This window comes from Canis lupus, chromosome 18 (assembly GCF_003254725.2).
Source record: "Canis lupus dingo isolate Sandy chromosome 18, ASM325472v2, whole genome shotgun sequence".
Lineage (NCBI taxonomy): Eukaryota > Metazoa > Chordata > Mammalia > Carnivora > Canidae > Canis > Canis lupus.
The window spans coordinates 48,001,587-48,017,101 of NC_064260.1; the positions used below are offsets into that span (position 1 = coordinate 48,001,587).

The 15,515-nt window shown below is 50.9% G+C and overlaps 1 protein-coding gene and 1 long non-coding RNA gene across 3 annotated transcripts in view; one reads left to right on the forward strand and one right to left on the reverse strand.

Annotated features, from left to right (window-relative positions):
• Nucleotides 1-2,360: 2,360 nt before the first annotated feature.
• On the reverse strand, nt 2,361-9,171 carry FADD (Fas associated via death domain). 2 transcript variants are annotated; one of them, XM_025451774.3, is made up of 3 exons: nt 8,726-9,144; nt 6,247-6,380; nt 2,361-3,129 (listed from the first exon to the last, which is right to left on the reverse strand). In XM_025451774.3, the coding sequence occupies exons 1-3, from the start codon at nt 9,009-9,011 to the stop codon at nt 3,052-3,054; spliced, it is 498 nt and encodes a 165-aa protein (XP_025307559.1). In that variant the 5' UTR covers nt 9,012-9,144; the 3' UTR covers nt 2,361-3,051. The 2 variants fall into 2 exon arrangements, with proteins under 2 accessions (XP_025307559.1, XP_025307558.1); XM_025451773.3 differs by having other exon boundaries at nt 2,361-6,380; nt 8,726-9,171.
• Nucleotides 9,171-15,515, forward strand: part of LOC118351413 (uncharacterized) — a 33,443-nt gene continuing 27,098 nt past the window's right edge. Inside the window, exon 1 of the long non-coding RNA XR_004806859.2 lies at nt 9,171-9,764. This is a non-coding gene — a long non-coding RNA (uncharacterized LOC118351413). The remainder of the gene's footprint in view (nt 9,765-15,515) is intronic.

Here is a 15,515-nt window from a genome sequence, read left to right on the forward strand (position 1 = left end):
CTCGTCCCTCACAGAGGCTGCCTGGTCCACCCAGCCCTGGGCAGTCCCCCAGAGCTCCCTGGGCCTTCCGTCAGGGATCCCATGTCTGTTCTTGTGATTGCCGATGTCTGTCTGGAACAGAAAGTTCCCTGAAAGCCCCTGTCCTTGCAGTGTCTGCCGCACCTAAGTGTTCAGCATACGCTTGTTGAAAAACCAACAGGCTCTTTAACCCTAAACTTGCATTCTTTCACCTATGAACGCCTGCCTGCCTTTCAAACCTGTCTATCGATCTGGCAGGAGAGGGGTGAGGGGACCGTCTAAGATGCTCCGTGGGTGCCTGAGACTGTGGACGGTACTGAACCCCACATACTGTTTCCCATACACATGCGCCTAGGATACATTTTCATTTCTAAATGCGGTGCAGAGATGGATGACACTACAAATGAAAAGGGATGATTACAACAATGTAGGGTGGGTGGAAGTTAGGTGAGCACAGCCCCTCTCTCAGAATACCTTGCACTAACCTCACCCTGCTCCTCGGGCAACGCGGATGAGGGGGACGGGGCAGCAGCTGCTGCTATGTGTTGTGCCATCACCAGGATCAGGGATCACCTGGGCAGGCCGGCTGCTGGTGAGGAGTAACTGGGCCAGCGGGAAGTGAGCCTGCGGGTTAGGGGTGGGGGGTGACGGTCGTGTTGTCCCTACAAGCAGACGTAGCCAGTTCTCGAAGTGGTCAGAGCCCAGTCTTTAATCTGACAGCACTCTCCTTCCTGCTCCCATCTGGCCTCCTGGCTTCCTCCTGCACACCCAGCAGGCCCAGGACCTCTGCATGGGAGGGGCGAGGCAAGTGACCCCCCTGCGATGGCTCAGTACCCCCTTCCCCCCAACCCAATCTGAAACACTATCTTTATCATATTCTAAATTCCCACGCGACCATCTTCGCTGCAAATACCAGATCCAAGCAAATCTTAAAATTTTTGAAAACCAAGTGTTGGCTCTGCAGACAAGGAGCTCGGGGCAGAGCCAGTGGGTTCAGGGGCTTTGTGGGCTGCGTGTCTGTGCTGTCTCTGTGCCATGCTGTGGCTGGGGTCCAGGACCCTCCTTCAGGGCTTGTCCTGTGCCCTGGCCACATAGCACAGTGGGCACTCGAACCTGGGCAGTGGACTCGGAGGCCAGCCTCCCTGAAAGGTGAAAGATGATGTAGCCTCCTAGTCTTGCCCATCTACACACGTGTATCTATTTCCTACAAGTCTCTGGTTTACAATCTGGGGTGTTAGTGGGGCTGGACGACATAGGCTTCCTCCCCCCCACTCCTCCACAGGATTCGGTGGCCATCTAAGAGGCACTGGGACTGCTTCCCCAGGTGGCATCACTGCCTCCAAAGACCTCTGGAATTGAAACTGTGATTTGAGTGTTAGGACTTAGCCAAGCCAGTGTAAAGCCAAGTCCTTTTAAAACCGTCACTCAGAAACCATTAAAATGAGGACATTTAGCGACCTTTACAACCTGCCAATCATTCCCAGACACACCTCATCTCTTTGAACCCCACAATAACCCACTGAGAGGGTCTCATCAGGTGAGCAAGGGGGGTTGGAGGTTGTGTTCTGCTGTGGGGGGTCACCCAGCCAGGTCAAGTTGCTTCATGAATTCATGGGTGTACACTCTTAAATGCACATGGCATCAACCCTGCCTGGAGAGAGGGACCCTTGGGATGGCCTGCGGGGATTCAGGGGGTGAGAGACACCCTCCTGGGGTCCCTGGAGGGACCTTGCTGGGACTAGGTACCATGAGGACACAATGGCCAGGGGCACTGGCATTGGTGACGGATGGAGGGGTGGCCTGCCTGCATCTGCCCAAGCAGGCAGTCACAGCCTGACCGCCCCTGTGTGCACCCAGGTGAGGGAGGGCGGGGGGCGGTCAGACAAGGCTGCCCTAAGACTGGCTGTCTGAGCAGGGCTGTAGGTCCAGTAGGGACCGGGGGTCCGGACGGAGAGAACAGCAGGGTGGGAGTTCAGGGACGAGGTGTGCAGGGCTGGGCGGCCCTACTGTGCATCATGATGCTGCCTGTCAGGCTGATCCCAAGGGGTCTGGGGACCCTTGGAGCTGGGTTTCTCCAGCTAGAAACCCCTTTGGGCAGATAACAGGGACCCAGTCTCCCAGTGATGAGCAAGGTTTTATTGATCATGTTACTTCAATACCTACAAACACAAGGTCAGATAGAAGCTTAGGCTTCTGGCCCTCATGAATTATAAAATGCCAGTAAAACTACAAACCAAGGAGAGAAAACCCTCAAGACACAATTTAGGTTAATATCACAGTTAAATGCATAGTTAATATGATGTAGGATTTTTTTGTGTGTGGTAAAATGTAGATAAAAAATCTATCCTTGAACCATTTTTATTTAATTTTAATTTTTGTTGTTTTACAGATTTCATTTATTCATGAGAGACGGAGAGAGAGGCAAGAGAAGCAGGCTCCCTGCGGGGAGCCTGATGTGGGACTCAATTCCAGGACCCCGGGATCACAACCTGAGCAGAAGGGAGATGCTCAACCACTGAGCCACCAGGGGCCCCTTTGAACCATTTTTAAAGTGCCACCGAGCACATTCACAGTGTTGTACAAACATTCCCACCACCCCAGTCCAGAACTTTGCCATCCTAAACAGCTCTGCGCCATGAAACACATTTTGCTGAAACAAAATATTGTCACCTGGTGTCTAGACTGTTGACAGGCAGGTTTGGGAGATCGGGAGGCCTCATGCCTGCCTGATGCTTGGGGTGACCCAAAGGCCCACAATGTTTTTCTATTCAAGCCATACCACGAAAGCTTCATCCACAGGTCACGTGCTCTGGCTCAGTGAAATGGGATTCTGTTCCTTGTTGACATGAACGTAGTTGGCATACACGTGTGACTCTTGCCATACTGTCACTCGGTCGGTGACTTAAGAAACAGGGCTTCTTTGATGAAAGAGGATCTCAGCTGCAAGTTTTCCCCATGGAAGGGAAGTTCTGCCTTTCTGTTGAAATATGTCCAGTGACTAGCCATCGTCACGTGAGCACATGCTGCTCCAAGTCATGCTTGTTGGCTGGCTCCAAACATAACGCACAGAATCACGTGGTTAGAAAGCAGTCCGCAAGATGAGTCAGGGGCCTTATCACGGAAGTACAAATACAAAAGTAAAAGATAAGATGCATGGAGAGCTTGCCGTTGCTAGGTCAAGGTTCTGGAGTATGGTACTGCTGTGTCTGGGGGCTGACGGAGGGTGGGGAAGAGGAGAGGCAGGGCTCTGGAGAGAAGGGATGGGGCTTGGTGTGTGTGTGTGTGGGGGGGGGTAGGGGACCCCATCTGTACCTTGGGCAACAGGGTAGATTGTGATGCCAGGCCTAGAGACACAAGCAGGGGGAGCTGCAGAGTCTGTGTGCAATGGGCGGAATGCCTGAGCCCCTGATGCCTGTGGCCTAATCCCTGGACCTGTGAATGTGTAATTGGTCCTGTCACAAAGGTGATAGTTCTAGCCAGACGTCGGTAGACCTGTCCCAGAACACCTTCCACTTCAAAGTGGTGGTTGAAATCCATGGTGGGGACAGGCTCAGACGTGAAGGTGACAAGTGACACCTCAGGACCTGCGGCCATGAGCTGGGTTCAAGTGAAGTGAAATCATAAGGAATAGAACCTCTGGGGCTCTGGGTGAAATGTTACTGCTTATTTCCAAGATACCTGATGAACAAGTGGCTACAGATTTGGGCAAGCACTTGGTATTTATCTAATTGCCCCTTTCTAGGGGGAAGCCACCAGGGGCAGAGGGTCTGACTCTAGTGGTCTCTGGGGACACTCCCACCAAATAGTCCAGCTTACATTCATTCTTATATGTGGTAGACAATTAAAACACATTACAGAAAGTATAAATATTATCATCCAAAAAATCATCAATTTCAAACGCTTGGTGCTTGCTTATCTTTCCATTTCCAGTGCTTAAGTAAGCATCTGTCCTTTTACCTCACAAGGTAGGGGAACCTGTGTGCTTCCCGAGGGCAGGCTGCTTGTCCTGTCGGCTCGCATCAATGTCGGCCACGGTGCTCCTTATGGCAGAAGCCTCCTGACTGTTCACGTGTAAACCGGTTGAACAAATGGGGGCTCTGAGCCACTGTCTTCTGGGGGCAGCTTCCTGGGCAAGTCCACCCCGTGTCACCAGGCTGTACAGCTCTGCACTGCACGGCCCAGTGGTGCAGGATGGAGACTCTTCACCCACCATTTTTTCCGAGCCTCAGAACTCAGATCTCATCCTCAAGAGGTCAGGCTGCTCCAGAGCATGCTCCTTCTTCTCACCACATGGACTGGAGCTGCTCTCCATGGAGGTCTTGGGGTATGAGTGGTGGGAAAAATCCAGTGCCTTCACAGCATGTGGGACTGAGAGACGGGCTACAGGAGCAAGCCAGTGACAGAGCCATGACAGAGCTGGGGACCAAGGCCTGTCTGCTTGTGGCTGGGGAAAATTTCAAGTGCAGAAATCACAGGTCTTTGAAGTTTCTATCAAACACATGGTATGATGGAAGGTTGGGGCTCCTCTCGGGTGTGAGAGGCATGCAGGGGGATATAGGGCAGAGGTCAGGATGTTTGGCATTTACCCTTTCAGCAGCTTATCTCATAAATCATGAATGTTAAAACCTATGAAATCAGCTTCTGTTCAAGAAACAGGGACACATTTTTCAACAAACCTACTTCCAAAAGCTACCCATTAGCCAAGCCGCTGACATTTATTGACAGTGCTGACGTGTCTATCATCCACAGAACTCGCTCTGACCAAAGGCCTGAAGAGGCAGGTGCGCGGGCAGGTGGTGGAAACATAACAGTGCATGACACAGGGCCAGGCACACTGGAATGCGCCCGAGACTGGCTCAGCTCCTCGGTAGCACCCTGCTTGTGAGCCTGCCAGGAACACAGGCAATTGGGGTCTACAGAGCAAGGCCACTTCTCTCTCATTTCCTGCCGTGGCCCCAGACCCTCAGTGCCTGGCATCATTATGTCCTTGCTGAAGGTGTGCAGGGGCTCAAAGGCTGGTCCATGGCTTAGCAGGACAGTGTGCTCAGGATCTCAACAACCTAAGGCCAAGATGGTGTGGCATGACATCACATGAGGCTTTCCCAAGTTAATAGCCAAAAGGCCTGAACCAGGGATGGCCACGTGGCTCTCTGATGCATCTCAGAGACAGGTGGGTCCGAAGCTGGTGAAAGGTGGGCCTCTAGCAGACCTGTTTATGCCTCAATAGAATTATCTTAGAAGCAAGAAGACCAAGTAGGGGCATTTTTAAAATGACAGGAGCCAGCTCCCTTTATAAATCTGTTATCAGAACACTGATTTTGATACAAAATAGTTAATACACTATAGCATCACAGAAGGCACAATATTTCTAAGGACTCACATTTATAGGGCACTGACTGTGTTTCAATCACCTCAGGCACTTAACGGTCCTACAGCAGGCCGTCCTCACAAACCTTCCTGTCTCCTAACACCCTCAAGGGCCATGACCCCAACAGGTCTCCCTATGCCACTGGCTCTGGTGTATGGGGCTATACTGATGGCCTCCAAGCCTCTGACCAACTGTGGCAGCAGCAGAATAGCCCGGTGGTCACAGTGTGGACTCCGGAGCCTGACAGCTTTGGCTCCACTCCCAGATAAATGACACAGATAACTGCTGATTTTTACACTCTTTCTGTGCTGGACATAGATCCAAAACGTCCTCCTGCAGGCACTGATTTAATGGGACAAGAGGCTGTTTCAAGAGCGATCATGAGGAATAAATGAAGGCATCTGCACGGTGCCCCAAGCCCCAGCTGGCACAAAGTATGCACTCGATGGATGCCCACTGATTGAGAAGCCAGCTGTGGCTTGTGGCTCGAGTGCCGAGGTGCCTTGTCATAGCTCACTGCCAGGTCTTCGAGGCACTGGTGTGGAAGTACTTAGTTAACCTTGGTGGGGGAACCAAAGTTCAAGCTGTGTGGATGCCTTTGGGCCCTTGGAGGGGCCCCTGGGTCACCAAGGGGTCCCCAAGGCAGGCCTGTCTGAGTCCCATGACCTCAAGGACATAGTAGTGCCACCACCGCCACCTCTACTGCTCTTGCTCTCATTCTCCAGGCCTCGGGCCTGCTGTTCCTCCTCGATGAGGTCGGCCACCAGGTTCAGCTGGCAGGCCCTGAGCGCCCTCACCAGGTGGGACACTGCTGCGTCCTCCCTCCTGGAGCTCTTCCAGACTCTCAGCGACTCCCTCACCTGCTCAGTCAGGTTGCGGGGGTACTTCTCCTCGATGGCATCAATCTTAGCATCGGTCACTTTAAGGTAACGAGCCAGTCTCCTCCAGTCCTTCCCCACGTTATCACATATGATGTCAAATGCTGCACGCAGATCTGCGGAAAGAAAAGGATTTACCAGAAGCTTGAGGAGCTCTTCAGAGACAAGTAATCCCACATTCCCAGTGGGCTTCTCAGGGCTGACCTAAATGCTGGGTATATAGGAGGTCCACTTGCAGAGGCTGGAGTCACCCAGCAGTAGAGACGTCAGGAGGTCATAGAAAGCCCAAGGATGGCCTCCCGTCCTGCCCTAAGCCCACTCTCAAAACACTACCCAAAAGGTGTGGCCTGCTGAAGACGTGACTGGGCTGGGGTGGGTGGTAGTGCAGGTAACCACTTAGATGGGGGAAACTGAGGGAGGGCCTGTGAGATGTCTAAAGGAAGGAAATGGAATTGCTCCCCCATCCCACCCTGTAGTGGGTTAAATGGTGGCCTCTAAGAAGTTATGTCCACCTCATATCCCTGGAACTATGCACATTAATTTATCTGGAAAAGGGTCTTTGCAGATGTGACGAAGTGGAGGATCTGGGATGAGATCATCCTGGACTGTCCAGGTGGGCCCTAAACACAGTGACCAGCAACCTTATAGGACACACAGAAGAGGCCACATGACCACAGAGCCAGAAACTGGAAGGATGTGGCAAAATGCCTGGAGCCCCCAGAATCTGGAGGTGGGGGAAGGATGCTGTCCTAGAGCCTCCAAACAAAGCCTGGCTCTGCTGACAGTTTGACTTCTGGCTTCTGGCTCCAGGATTGGGAAAGAGTCAAGTCCATGTTGCTCCAAGGCCCCATGTTGGGGGTCCTCTGTATGGCAGCCCCAGGGTGCTAAAATAACCCAATTCTTATTTTGGAAGCTGCCTAGACTGACCATCAGTCTTTGGTCCGGGGCTAGGATGTCCTCACTTCCTGAAAAGCCACCCCTGAGATCAGCAGGTGGGGCACTACAGACCCTAACAGGCTATGTCTAGAATGGTGGGCGAGCAGAGGACAAAATGCTGCTTAGAGGCCCCAGCAGATGTGCATCTTCAGTTACAAACCCCCATGACACCGTCAGCCAGTGTGACAACTCTGCGTTCCAGCCCCTGGAGGTAGGCAGGTGGGCACTTGTCTTACTGTGATCATTGGTGCAGAGGGCGAAGCCGAGGCACAGAGAAGCCAAGTGATTTTCCTGATGTCATACAGCTAGACAATGGCACAGCCAGGGAGTGAAACCGTTGACTGTCTCATGCGGGTCCACTCTTAACCATGATGCTATCCTGTCTTCGTGTGAGAGTCATACAGGACGGGCCCTCATCACCCCACCCACACCTGCTCACCTCTGGTGTACTCTCCTGCATCACACAGGATCTACACACATGTAAATCTAAAACGTTATTATCTGTGTTTTGTGGACTACCTTTTAAACGTATTACGTCCACAATCTCCCCTCCGTTGAGTGTCCTTTAAGATGTAACTCTTATAAGTCCTGTTTTGTTTGCACAGCCGAGTGTTTATGTACATATATGGGTGCGTGTGTGTGTCAGACAAGAAATCTGATTTTGCCCCAATCTGCACCAGGAAGCACAAGTCTTTACGGAGTAACACCTGTGCTGCGACAGGTCTGTCCTGTTTGATTTGGTGATGGAAGGACTGACTGATGCCAGGGCAGAGCTTCGGGACTACATGGGGTTTCCCCAAAGCGCTCCCCCTCCCCGTCCCCCTTCCCGGGCTCTGAGAACACAGGCCCCGCTGAGAAGCCCTGCTCTACTCAGGTCTCATTTACCCCTCGAAGCCTCTGCAAACCCTAGAGAAGGGTGGAGAGCACGGGGTAGGAAGCCACACAGCTCGGACTCGGTCAGAGGGGAGGGGGACTGCAGAACCTACGACGGGGCTAGTGAAAACCAGAACGCGGCGGCGGAGCTGGTTTCAGTACTGCTCGGGGTCAAGGGCGCCAGCGGGTATTCTCAGAGGCAGAAAGCCCAGGGAAGCGGCGGGGCAGGCCCACCCAGCTCCGCCCAGAGGGGAGCCACGCCCTGTCCTGTGGAGTAGCTTCCACCGCAGCCGGAAGAAGCGGAGTCACCGAGAAAACACTGAACTGGGTGTGTGTGTGCGCGCGTGTGTGTTCATGTTTTCCAACCCAAAGTAAGTTAACTTTTAGGAGTTTTGGCTCTCCCGTCTGCAAAGGGGGCAGCTCACCCGCCTCCCAGGAGCGTCTAGGAGAAAACCTGCTCCAATCAGACCCGGGAAAGGTTAGCGCGCTGCTGGCGGGTCACAACGACAGCTGGGCCAAGGGGCCGTGTCCCCGCCCCGGGCTGGCTCGGTCGGTCCCCTAGCCCCCGGGTCCCCGCGCTCCCACCTCCCCGTGCCCCTCCCCCACCCACCCCCGCTCCCACCTCCCCGTGCCCCCCCCCCCCCCCGCCTACCTCGCTCCTCCGGAGGGGCCCCGCCCGCCGCGCCCGCCTCGAAGTCGTCCAGGAGCCGCAGCAGGTCCTGGCGCCGCAGCGAGGCCAGCAGCTCGCGAAGCAGCCCGGTGCGCTCGGCGTCCAGCTCGTTCTGCTCGAGCAGCACGTTGAAGAGGTCGAGGCCGCTGTGCACGCGCTCCAGCTTCCTCTTGCCCACGCGGCCCTGGCACAGGAACTTGAGCTCCGTCAGCTCGTCGCTTGACAGGCCGGTCGACACCGAGTGCAGCAGCACCAGGAACGGGTCCATGGCGGCGGGGCCCAGCCCGGCCCAGCCCAGCCCAGCCCAGCCCAGCCCAGCGCGGCCCGGCCCTCCGCTCGGCGGCCCCGCGGCCCCCGGAGGCCCAGCTTCCCCGTCACGCGGCTGCGCCACCGGCCCCGGCCGCGCCCCGCGCCCCGCGCCCCGGCCTCCGGCCTCCGGCCCCCGGCCCCACTACCGGAAGACCACGCCTGCACTCACGCCCCAGCTCCGGATCTCGCGAGAACTCCGGGACCCGCGCATGCGTCCCCGGCTCGACTGTAGCCGTTTCCGCCCGGAAGGCGCGCGGCCGCCACCAGGGAGCGTCCCCGGAGAGCGTGCGGCCCCCGCCTGCAGGGCCTCCGCGCCTGCGCCCTGCGGACCTCCGCCCCCCCAGTCCCGAGACGCGCGCGCGGGCCCAGAGCGTGGGCTGCGGCTCCCGGGCCGCCTCGCCCTGCGGACGCCGCAAACAAGTGCGTCTGTTATTACCATTTGTGAAAGTGCAGAAGGTGTTTTAACGCTCACGGCCCGTATCTCTCTGTGCGGAAAAATCTGTTCAGAGGTTTATTGAGGTTTTGAAGTTTGATTTCATTATTTCATCTTTAAAGTCGTAGTCACTTATGCGTTTGAATGCTTTTAGTATTTATGGAGCGCCTACTGCGTGCCAGGCCGTAGGTGCTGGGGACACATTTGGGCGCCAAGAGCAGAAGTGCCCGCCTGCCGGGAGTTACGTCATCAGTACCTAAGCTTACGTAATGCAGATAAGTAAGTCCTACAGTATGCCCCAATGAACGGGAGCCCGGGCAGAGAGGATGAGGGGATGCGGGGTGTGGAGGTGGGGGCGCGGTTAGAGGGGCGATCAGAGCGGGCTTCAGCGCGCAGGTGCAGGTGCGCGGCCAGGTGCAGGTGCGCGGCAGGTGCAGGTGCGCGGCAGGTGCAGGCGCGGGCTCCAGGGGCCCCCGTGTGTGGGCGTGGGGGGAAGGGTGCGGGCCGGGGGCAAGCCACAGCAGAGGCACGTGAAAGCGGAGCTTCCGGGAACAGCTCGCGGACCGAAGGGTCTGGAGCAGAGCCGGGGGTGCAGAGGGAGCCACAGAAGAGAGGGCAGGGGTGAATTAGGAGGGTGCAGTCCGGGCCAGGTGCAGACCCGGCTTTACTGCCCTTGAGATGGAGCGTCTGCAGAGGGTGAGCAGGGAAGTGAGGCCTTCCAAGTTAGCTTAAAAAAAAAAAAAAAAAAAAATATATATATATATATATATATATATATATATAGTATTTATATATACTTCTATACATTTATGTATATATTTATATATATATATATATATATATAATTGAGACAGAATTTGCAACCCATATAAATTACCTGTTTAAAGTGTACCTTTCAGTGGATTTTACTATATTCATTCATAAGGTTGGGCAAGCCCCGCCATTAGGTAATTTTAGAACATTGCCATCACTGGCAGTAGAAACCTGCTACCTCTTAGCAATTACTTCCTTTCCTTCCTCCTCTGCTCAGCCCCTGATGACTACTTTATTTTCTGCCTCTTCGGATTTGACTCTTCTGGACATTTCACATCAATGAAACCATATACGATGTGGCCTTTTCTGCCTCGTTTCTTTCACTGGGCAAAATGTTTCCAGGGTTCGTGCGTGTTGTAGCATATGATGTGGCTCTGCCCATTTTGAACTGGTCAGTAGAACTCCATTGTACCGAAAGATGACATTTGAATATGTCCTGTCATCTGCTGATGAACATTTCCATTGTTTCCACTGTTAAAAATCAAAATTCAGCTGAGTAAATTTGAACATCCAATTGCTGTATTCAATAGTTCACGAACCAGACAGCGTCCCATGTTGCAAGTAGAAAGGAGTTCCGGGGAGCTGAGTGTACAAAATGAGGTTTGTATAGGCAGGAGGGGAAGAAAAGGAAGTTTTCTAAGGAAGTATGGATTATTCTGGCAAAGTCATATTCTGTGGGGGAAGATGAGGGTCCATCATGCAGATCACCTCACAAATGCTCAACAGGGAATCCCAGATTGTCTGGTTTGAGGTTACATGCCTGGGAGAGGCTGGACCTGGCAGTTGAGTCTTGGTTTGCTGTTGTGGGGAAAAGTGACTCAATTTTGGGTCCGTTTCCCTCCCCCCCTTTTTAAAGATAGTTTTTCTTTTAAGATTTTTTTTTATTCGTGAGAGACAGAGAGAGGCGCAGAGGGAGAAGCAGGCTCCCTACAGGGAGCCCAATGTGGGACTCCATCCCAGGACCCTGGGATCACAACCTGAGCCAAAGGCAGACACTCAACCACTGCGCCACTCAGGTGCCCCCCACCCCCTGTTGTTCTTTTTTTAACAGCACTTTTTGGGTGTTATGAATAATGCTGCTATTAACTTGGAGTTACATTTTTAGAGGTCCCTCTGCCACTGGGTAGAAGCTGAATAAGCCTGATGGCAAATGAGGGTATTTGAATGAAGAGCAAGGGTGGCGATGAGAAGGGGACAGCTTTCTTTCGATTTGGGGGTGTACATAATGGAGGGAGACCAAGGATGCTTGTAAAGTTTAAGGGATGGAGGAGGTTCCTTGATTGATCCAGGTGAGGTTTGGGTTGGGTGGGTGGGGGAGTTGGGTAGGACCTGCTAGAGATGTTAATTGGACAGTGATATGCTGAGGACAAGGGTTTGGAGCAGAGACCAGGGCAGGAGATGTGAATTGGGGAGAATTCGGCAGCTAGATGGTGTTTGTGATGGTTAATTTTATGTGTCAACTTGATTGGACTAAGGCCTGCCCGGTAGCTGGTCACACAGATCTTAGGTGTGTCTGAGGGTGCTTCTGCAAGAGAGGAGCATTTGAATCGGTGCACTGAGTGAAGCAGATGGCTGTCCCCAGTGCGGGTCAGCATCATCCAATCCGTTACGGGTCCAGATAGAACAAAAAGGCAGAGGAAGGGAGAATTTACCCTCTGTGCTAGAGCACCATACCCACCCCATTTTCAGGGGTTCACATTCAGACTGAACTACACCCCTGGCTCTCCTAAGTCTCTGGCTTGCACATTGGCCTCCATGACCGCTCGAGCCAATTCCTATTCTAAATCATCTCTTGTATGGATCTCTGTATATCCTGTTGATCTGTTTCTCTGGAGAGTCCTCACTGGTCTAGTATTTGGAGCACTTGCAAGATGAAGTCAACCATGTGGAGAGAGAAGACAGAAAAGAAGGTCAAGAATTGAGCCCTGCGGGTCCAGCTGTGTGGGAGAAGTGGGGAAGCCCATGAGGAAGGCTGAGAAAGAGCCCCTTGCAGCAGGAGTTCAACCAAGGATTGTCAGACCTCACCCTTGCTGGTAGACCCTGCTTCTTTGTCTCTTGCACATCCCTTGTCTCCTGAGTCATCATATACTTGGCTTCCTGCTCTGCATTTTTCATCCATTTCTCCTGCCAGAATGTGATACTTTGAGGCAGGGATGCCGAGCACCCAGAACAGTAGCCAGTGCGTAATAGGTACTCACAAAATGTTTCTGAATGGACAAATCTTATATAAGGTGTGGTTAATTTGGACCTCCGCTGACATAACTGTACCCAAGTCTGACCTACTGCCTTGCTGTCTGAGGTTTGTGTATTTAACCATCTTTTTTTTTTTTAAAGATTTATTTATTTATTTGTGAGAGAGATAGAGATAGAGAGCAGGATGGGCAGAGGGAGAGGGAGAGGGAGAGAGAATCTCAAGCAGACTCCAACCTGAGTGCAGAGCTTGGTATGGGGCTCCATCTCAGGACCTCGAGATCATGACATGAGCCAAAACCAAGAGTCAGACATCTAACCGACGGCACCACGCAAGTACCTTGTCCATTTATCTTCTCTACGTGATCTTTCACAAAGCAAGTTTTCACTTTTATCCAATTTTCCTTTTATAGTTTATGCTTTTAGTATAGAGTGTAAGATCCTTTTGCCTACCTCTGAGTCCCAAAGATTTTCTCCTGTATTTTTATCTAAAAGTTTTATAGTTTTCTGTTTCATTCTGTGATCTGTTTGGGGTTAATTTTTGTAAAAGTGTAAGGTTTAGGTGGAGTTTTGCTTTGTCTTGCCCATAGGTGTCTACTCACTCCAGCACTATGTGTTGGAAAGCCATCCTTCTCCTAGTGGAATGCTTTTACGCCTTTGCCAAAAATTTGTTGCACACATTTGACTTTCTTCTATGTTCCCTATTCTGCTCCATTGATCTATGAGTCTATCCATCCCCACACACCACCTTTTGTTGATGCTATATAGGAAAACTTAATTTTGTGTAGAGCATCTCCTCTGACTTTATTCTGCATTGTTAAGACTGTCTTAGCTGTTCTAGGCTCTGTCTTTCCACATAAACTCAAAAATAAGCTTGTCTATGTCCAGAAAAGCTTGCTGGGATTTTTAATAGGAATTGCATTAAATCTAGATCAATTTGGGGAGAATCAACATCTTTACCACAGTGAATCCTCCAATCTGTGACACCGATATGTCTATTTATTTGGGTCCTTCTTTGATTGCTTTCATCAGCAAATTATAATTTTCAGCTTTGAGATCCTGTGCATGGTTTGTTAAATGCATAGAATAAGCATTTGGTTTCCTTTGGAGTCATTTTAAATGGTATTCTATTTTGGGACGCCTGGGTGGCTCAGTGGTTGAGCAGCTGTCTTCAACTCAGGTCTTAAACCTGGGATCCTGGGATTGAGTCTGGCATCAAGACTCCCTGCAGGGAGCCTGGTTCTCCCTGTGGCTATGTCTCTGCCTCTCTCATGAATAAATAAATGAAATCTTAAAAAAATAAATGCTATTCTATTTTAAGTTTTGATTCCTGCATGTTCATTCTTAGTATATAGAAATGTGATTGATTTTTGTATGTTGATTTTATATCCTTCTGCCTTGCTGAGTTCATTTGTTAGTTCAGAAGTGTTTTTTGTGTTTGTTTGTGTCTTTGGGATTTTTCTATGCAGACAATCATGTCATCTGCAAACAAGGACAGTTTTTTTTAACTCTCCAATCTGTACGCCTTCTATTTCTCTCCCTTACCATATTGCAGGGGCTGGAACTTCCCATACTATGTTGAATAAACACAAAGGGAACAGACATCCTTGTCTTGTTCTTGATTGCGGTGGGGGGCGGGTAGCATTTTGTCTTTCAGGATTATACGGGATATTAGCTGTGGGCTTTCTTTCTTTCTTTCTTTCTTTCTTTCTTTCTTTCTTTCTTTCTTTCTCTCTTTCTTTCTCTCTTTCTTTCTCTCTTTCTCTCTTTATCAAATTTAGGTAATGCTCCTTTACTCCTAACTTGCTCAGAGCTTTAGTTGTTGCTGTTGAAATCATAAATGGTTGCAGAATTTTGTCAAATGCTTTTTCTGCAGCAATTGATATGATCACATGATTTTCCTTCTTCAGCTTACTGATGTGGTGGATTGCATGAATCTTTCTTTCTTTGTTTCTTTCTCTCTTTTTAAAGATTCATTTACTTATTAGAGAGAGATAGAGAAAGAGGCAGAGAGAGAGAGCTCGAGCAGGGGAGGGGCAGAGAGAGAAGGAGAGAATCTCCAGCAGACTCCTCACTGAGCACAGAGCCTGACATGAGGCTCTATCTCATGACCCTGAGATCAAGACCTGAGCCAAAATCAAGAGTCAGATGTTTAACCAACTGAGCCACCCAGGTGCCCCTGCATGGATTTATCTTTGCATGTCTAACCATCCTCTTATACCTGGAATAAATCCCATTTGTTCAAGATGTATACTTTTTTTTAAAGATTTTATTTATTTATTCATGAGAATACACAGAGAGGAGAGAGAGGCAGAGACACAGGCAGAGGGAGAAGCAGGCCCCATGCAGGGATCCTGACGTGGGACTCGATCCAGGGTCTCCAGGATCACACCCTGGGCTGCAGGTGGCACTAAACCGCTGAGCCACCGGGGCTGCCCTGTATAATTCTTTTTATAAATGTTGTTGGATTTGCTTGCTAATATTTTGTTGTGGATTTTTGCATTTCAGGTCATGAGAATAGTTTCCCCCGTCCTCCAACTGTTTTGGTTTATTTCTGGTATCAGAGTAGTACTGGCCTCATAAAATAATTTGAGAAGTGTTCCCTCTTTTCTGGAAGAGATTATGAAAAATTATTGTTAATTCTTCTTCAGATGTTTGGCAGATTTTTCCAGCAAAAGTATCTGGGCCTGGAGATTCCTTTTTTGGAAACTTTTAAATTATGAATTTAATTTATTTGATGCTTATAGGGCAATTGTCTATTTCCAGGCACCTGGGTGGCTCAGTTGACTAAGCGTCTGCTTTCGGCTCAGGTCATGGTCCCAGGGTCCTGAGATAGAGCCACATATCAGGCTCCCTGCTCACTGGGGAGCCTGATTCTCTCTCTCTCCCTCTGCCTGCTGCTCCCCCTGCTTGTGCTCTCTATGTCAAATAAATAAATAAAATCCTTTTAGAAATTGTCTATTTTACTTTGAGTTTTAGTAGTTGGTATAGCTTTTGAAAGCTAGGTTCTTTTTAGCCTAAGCTGCA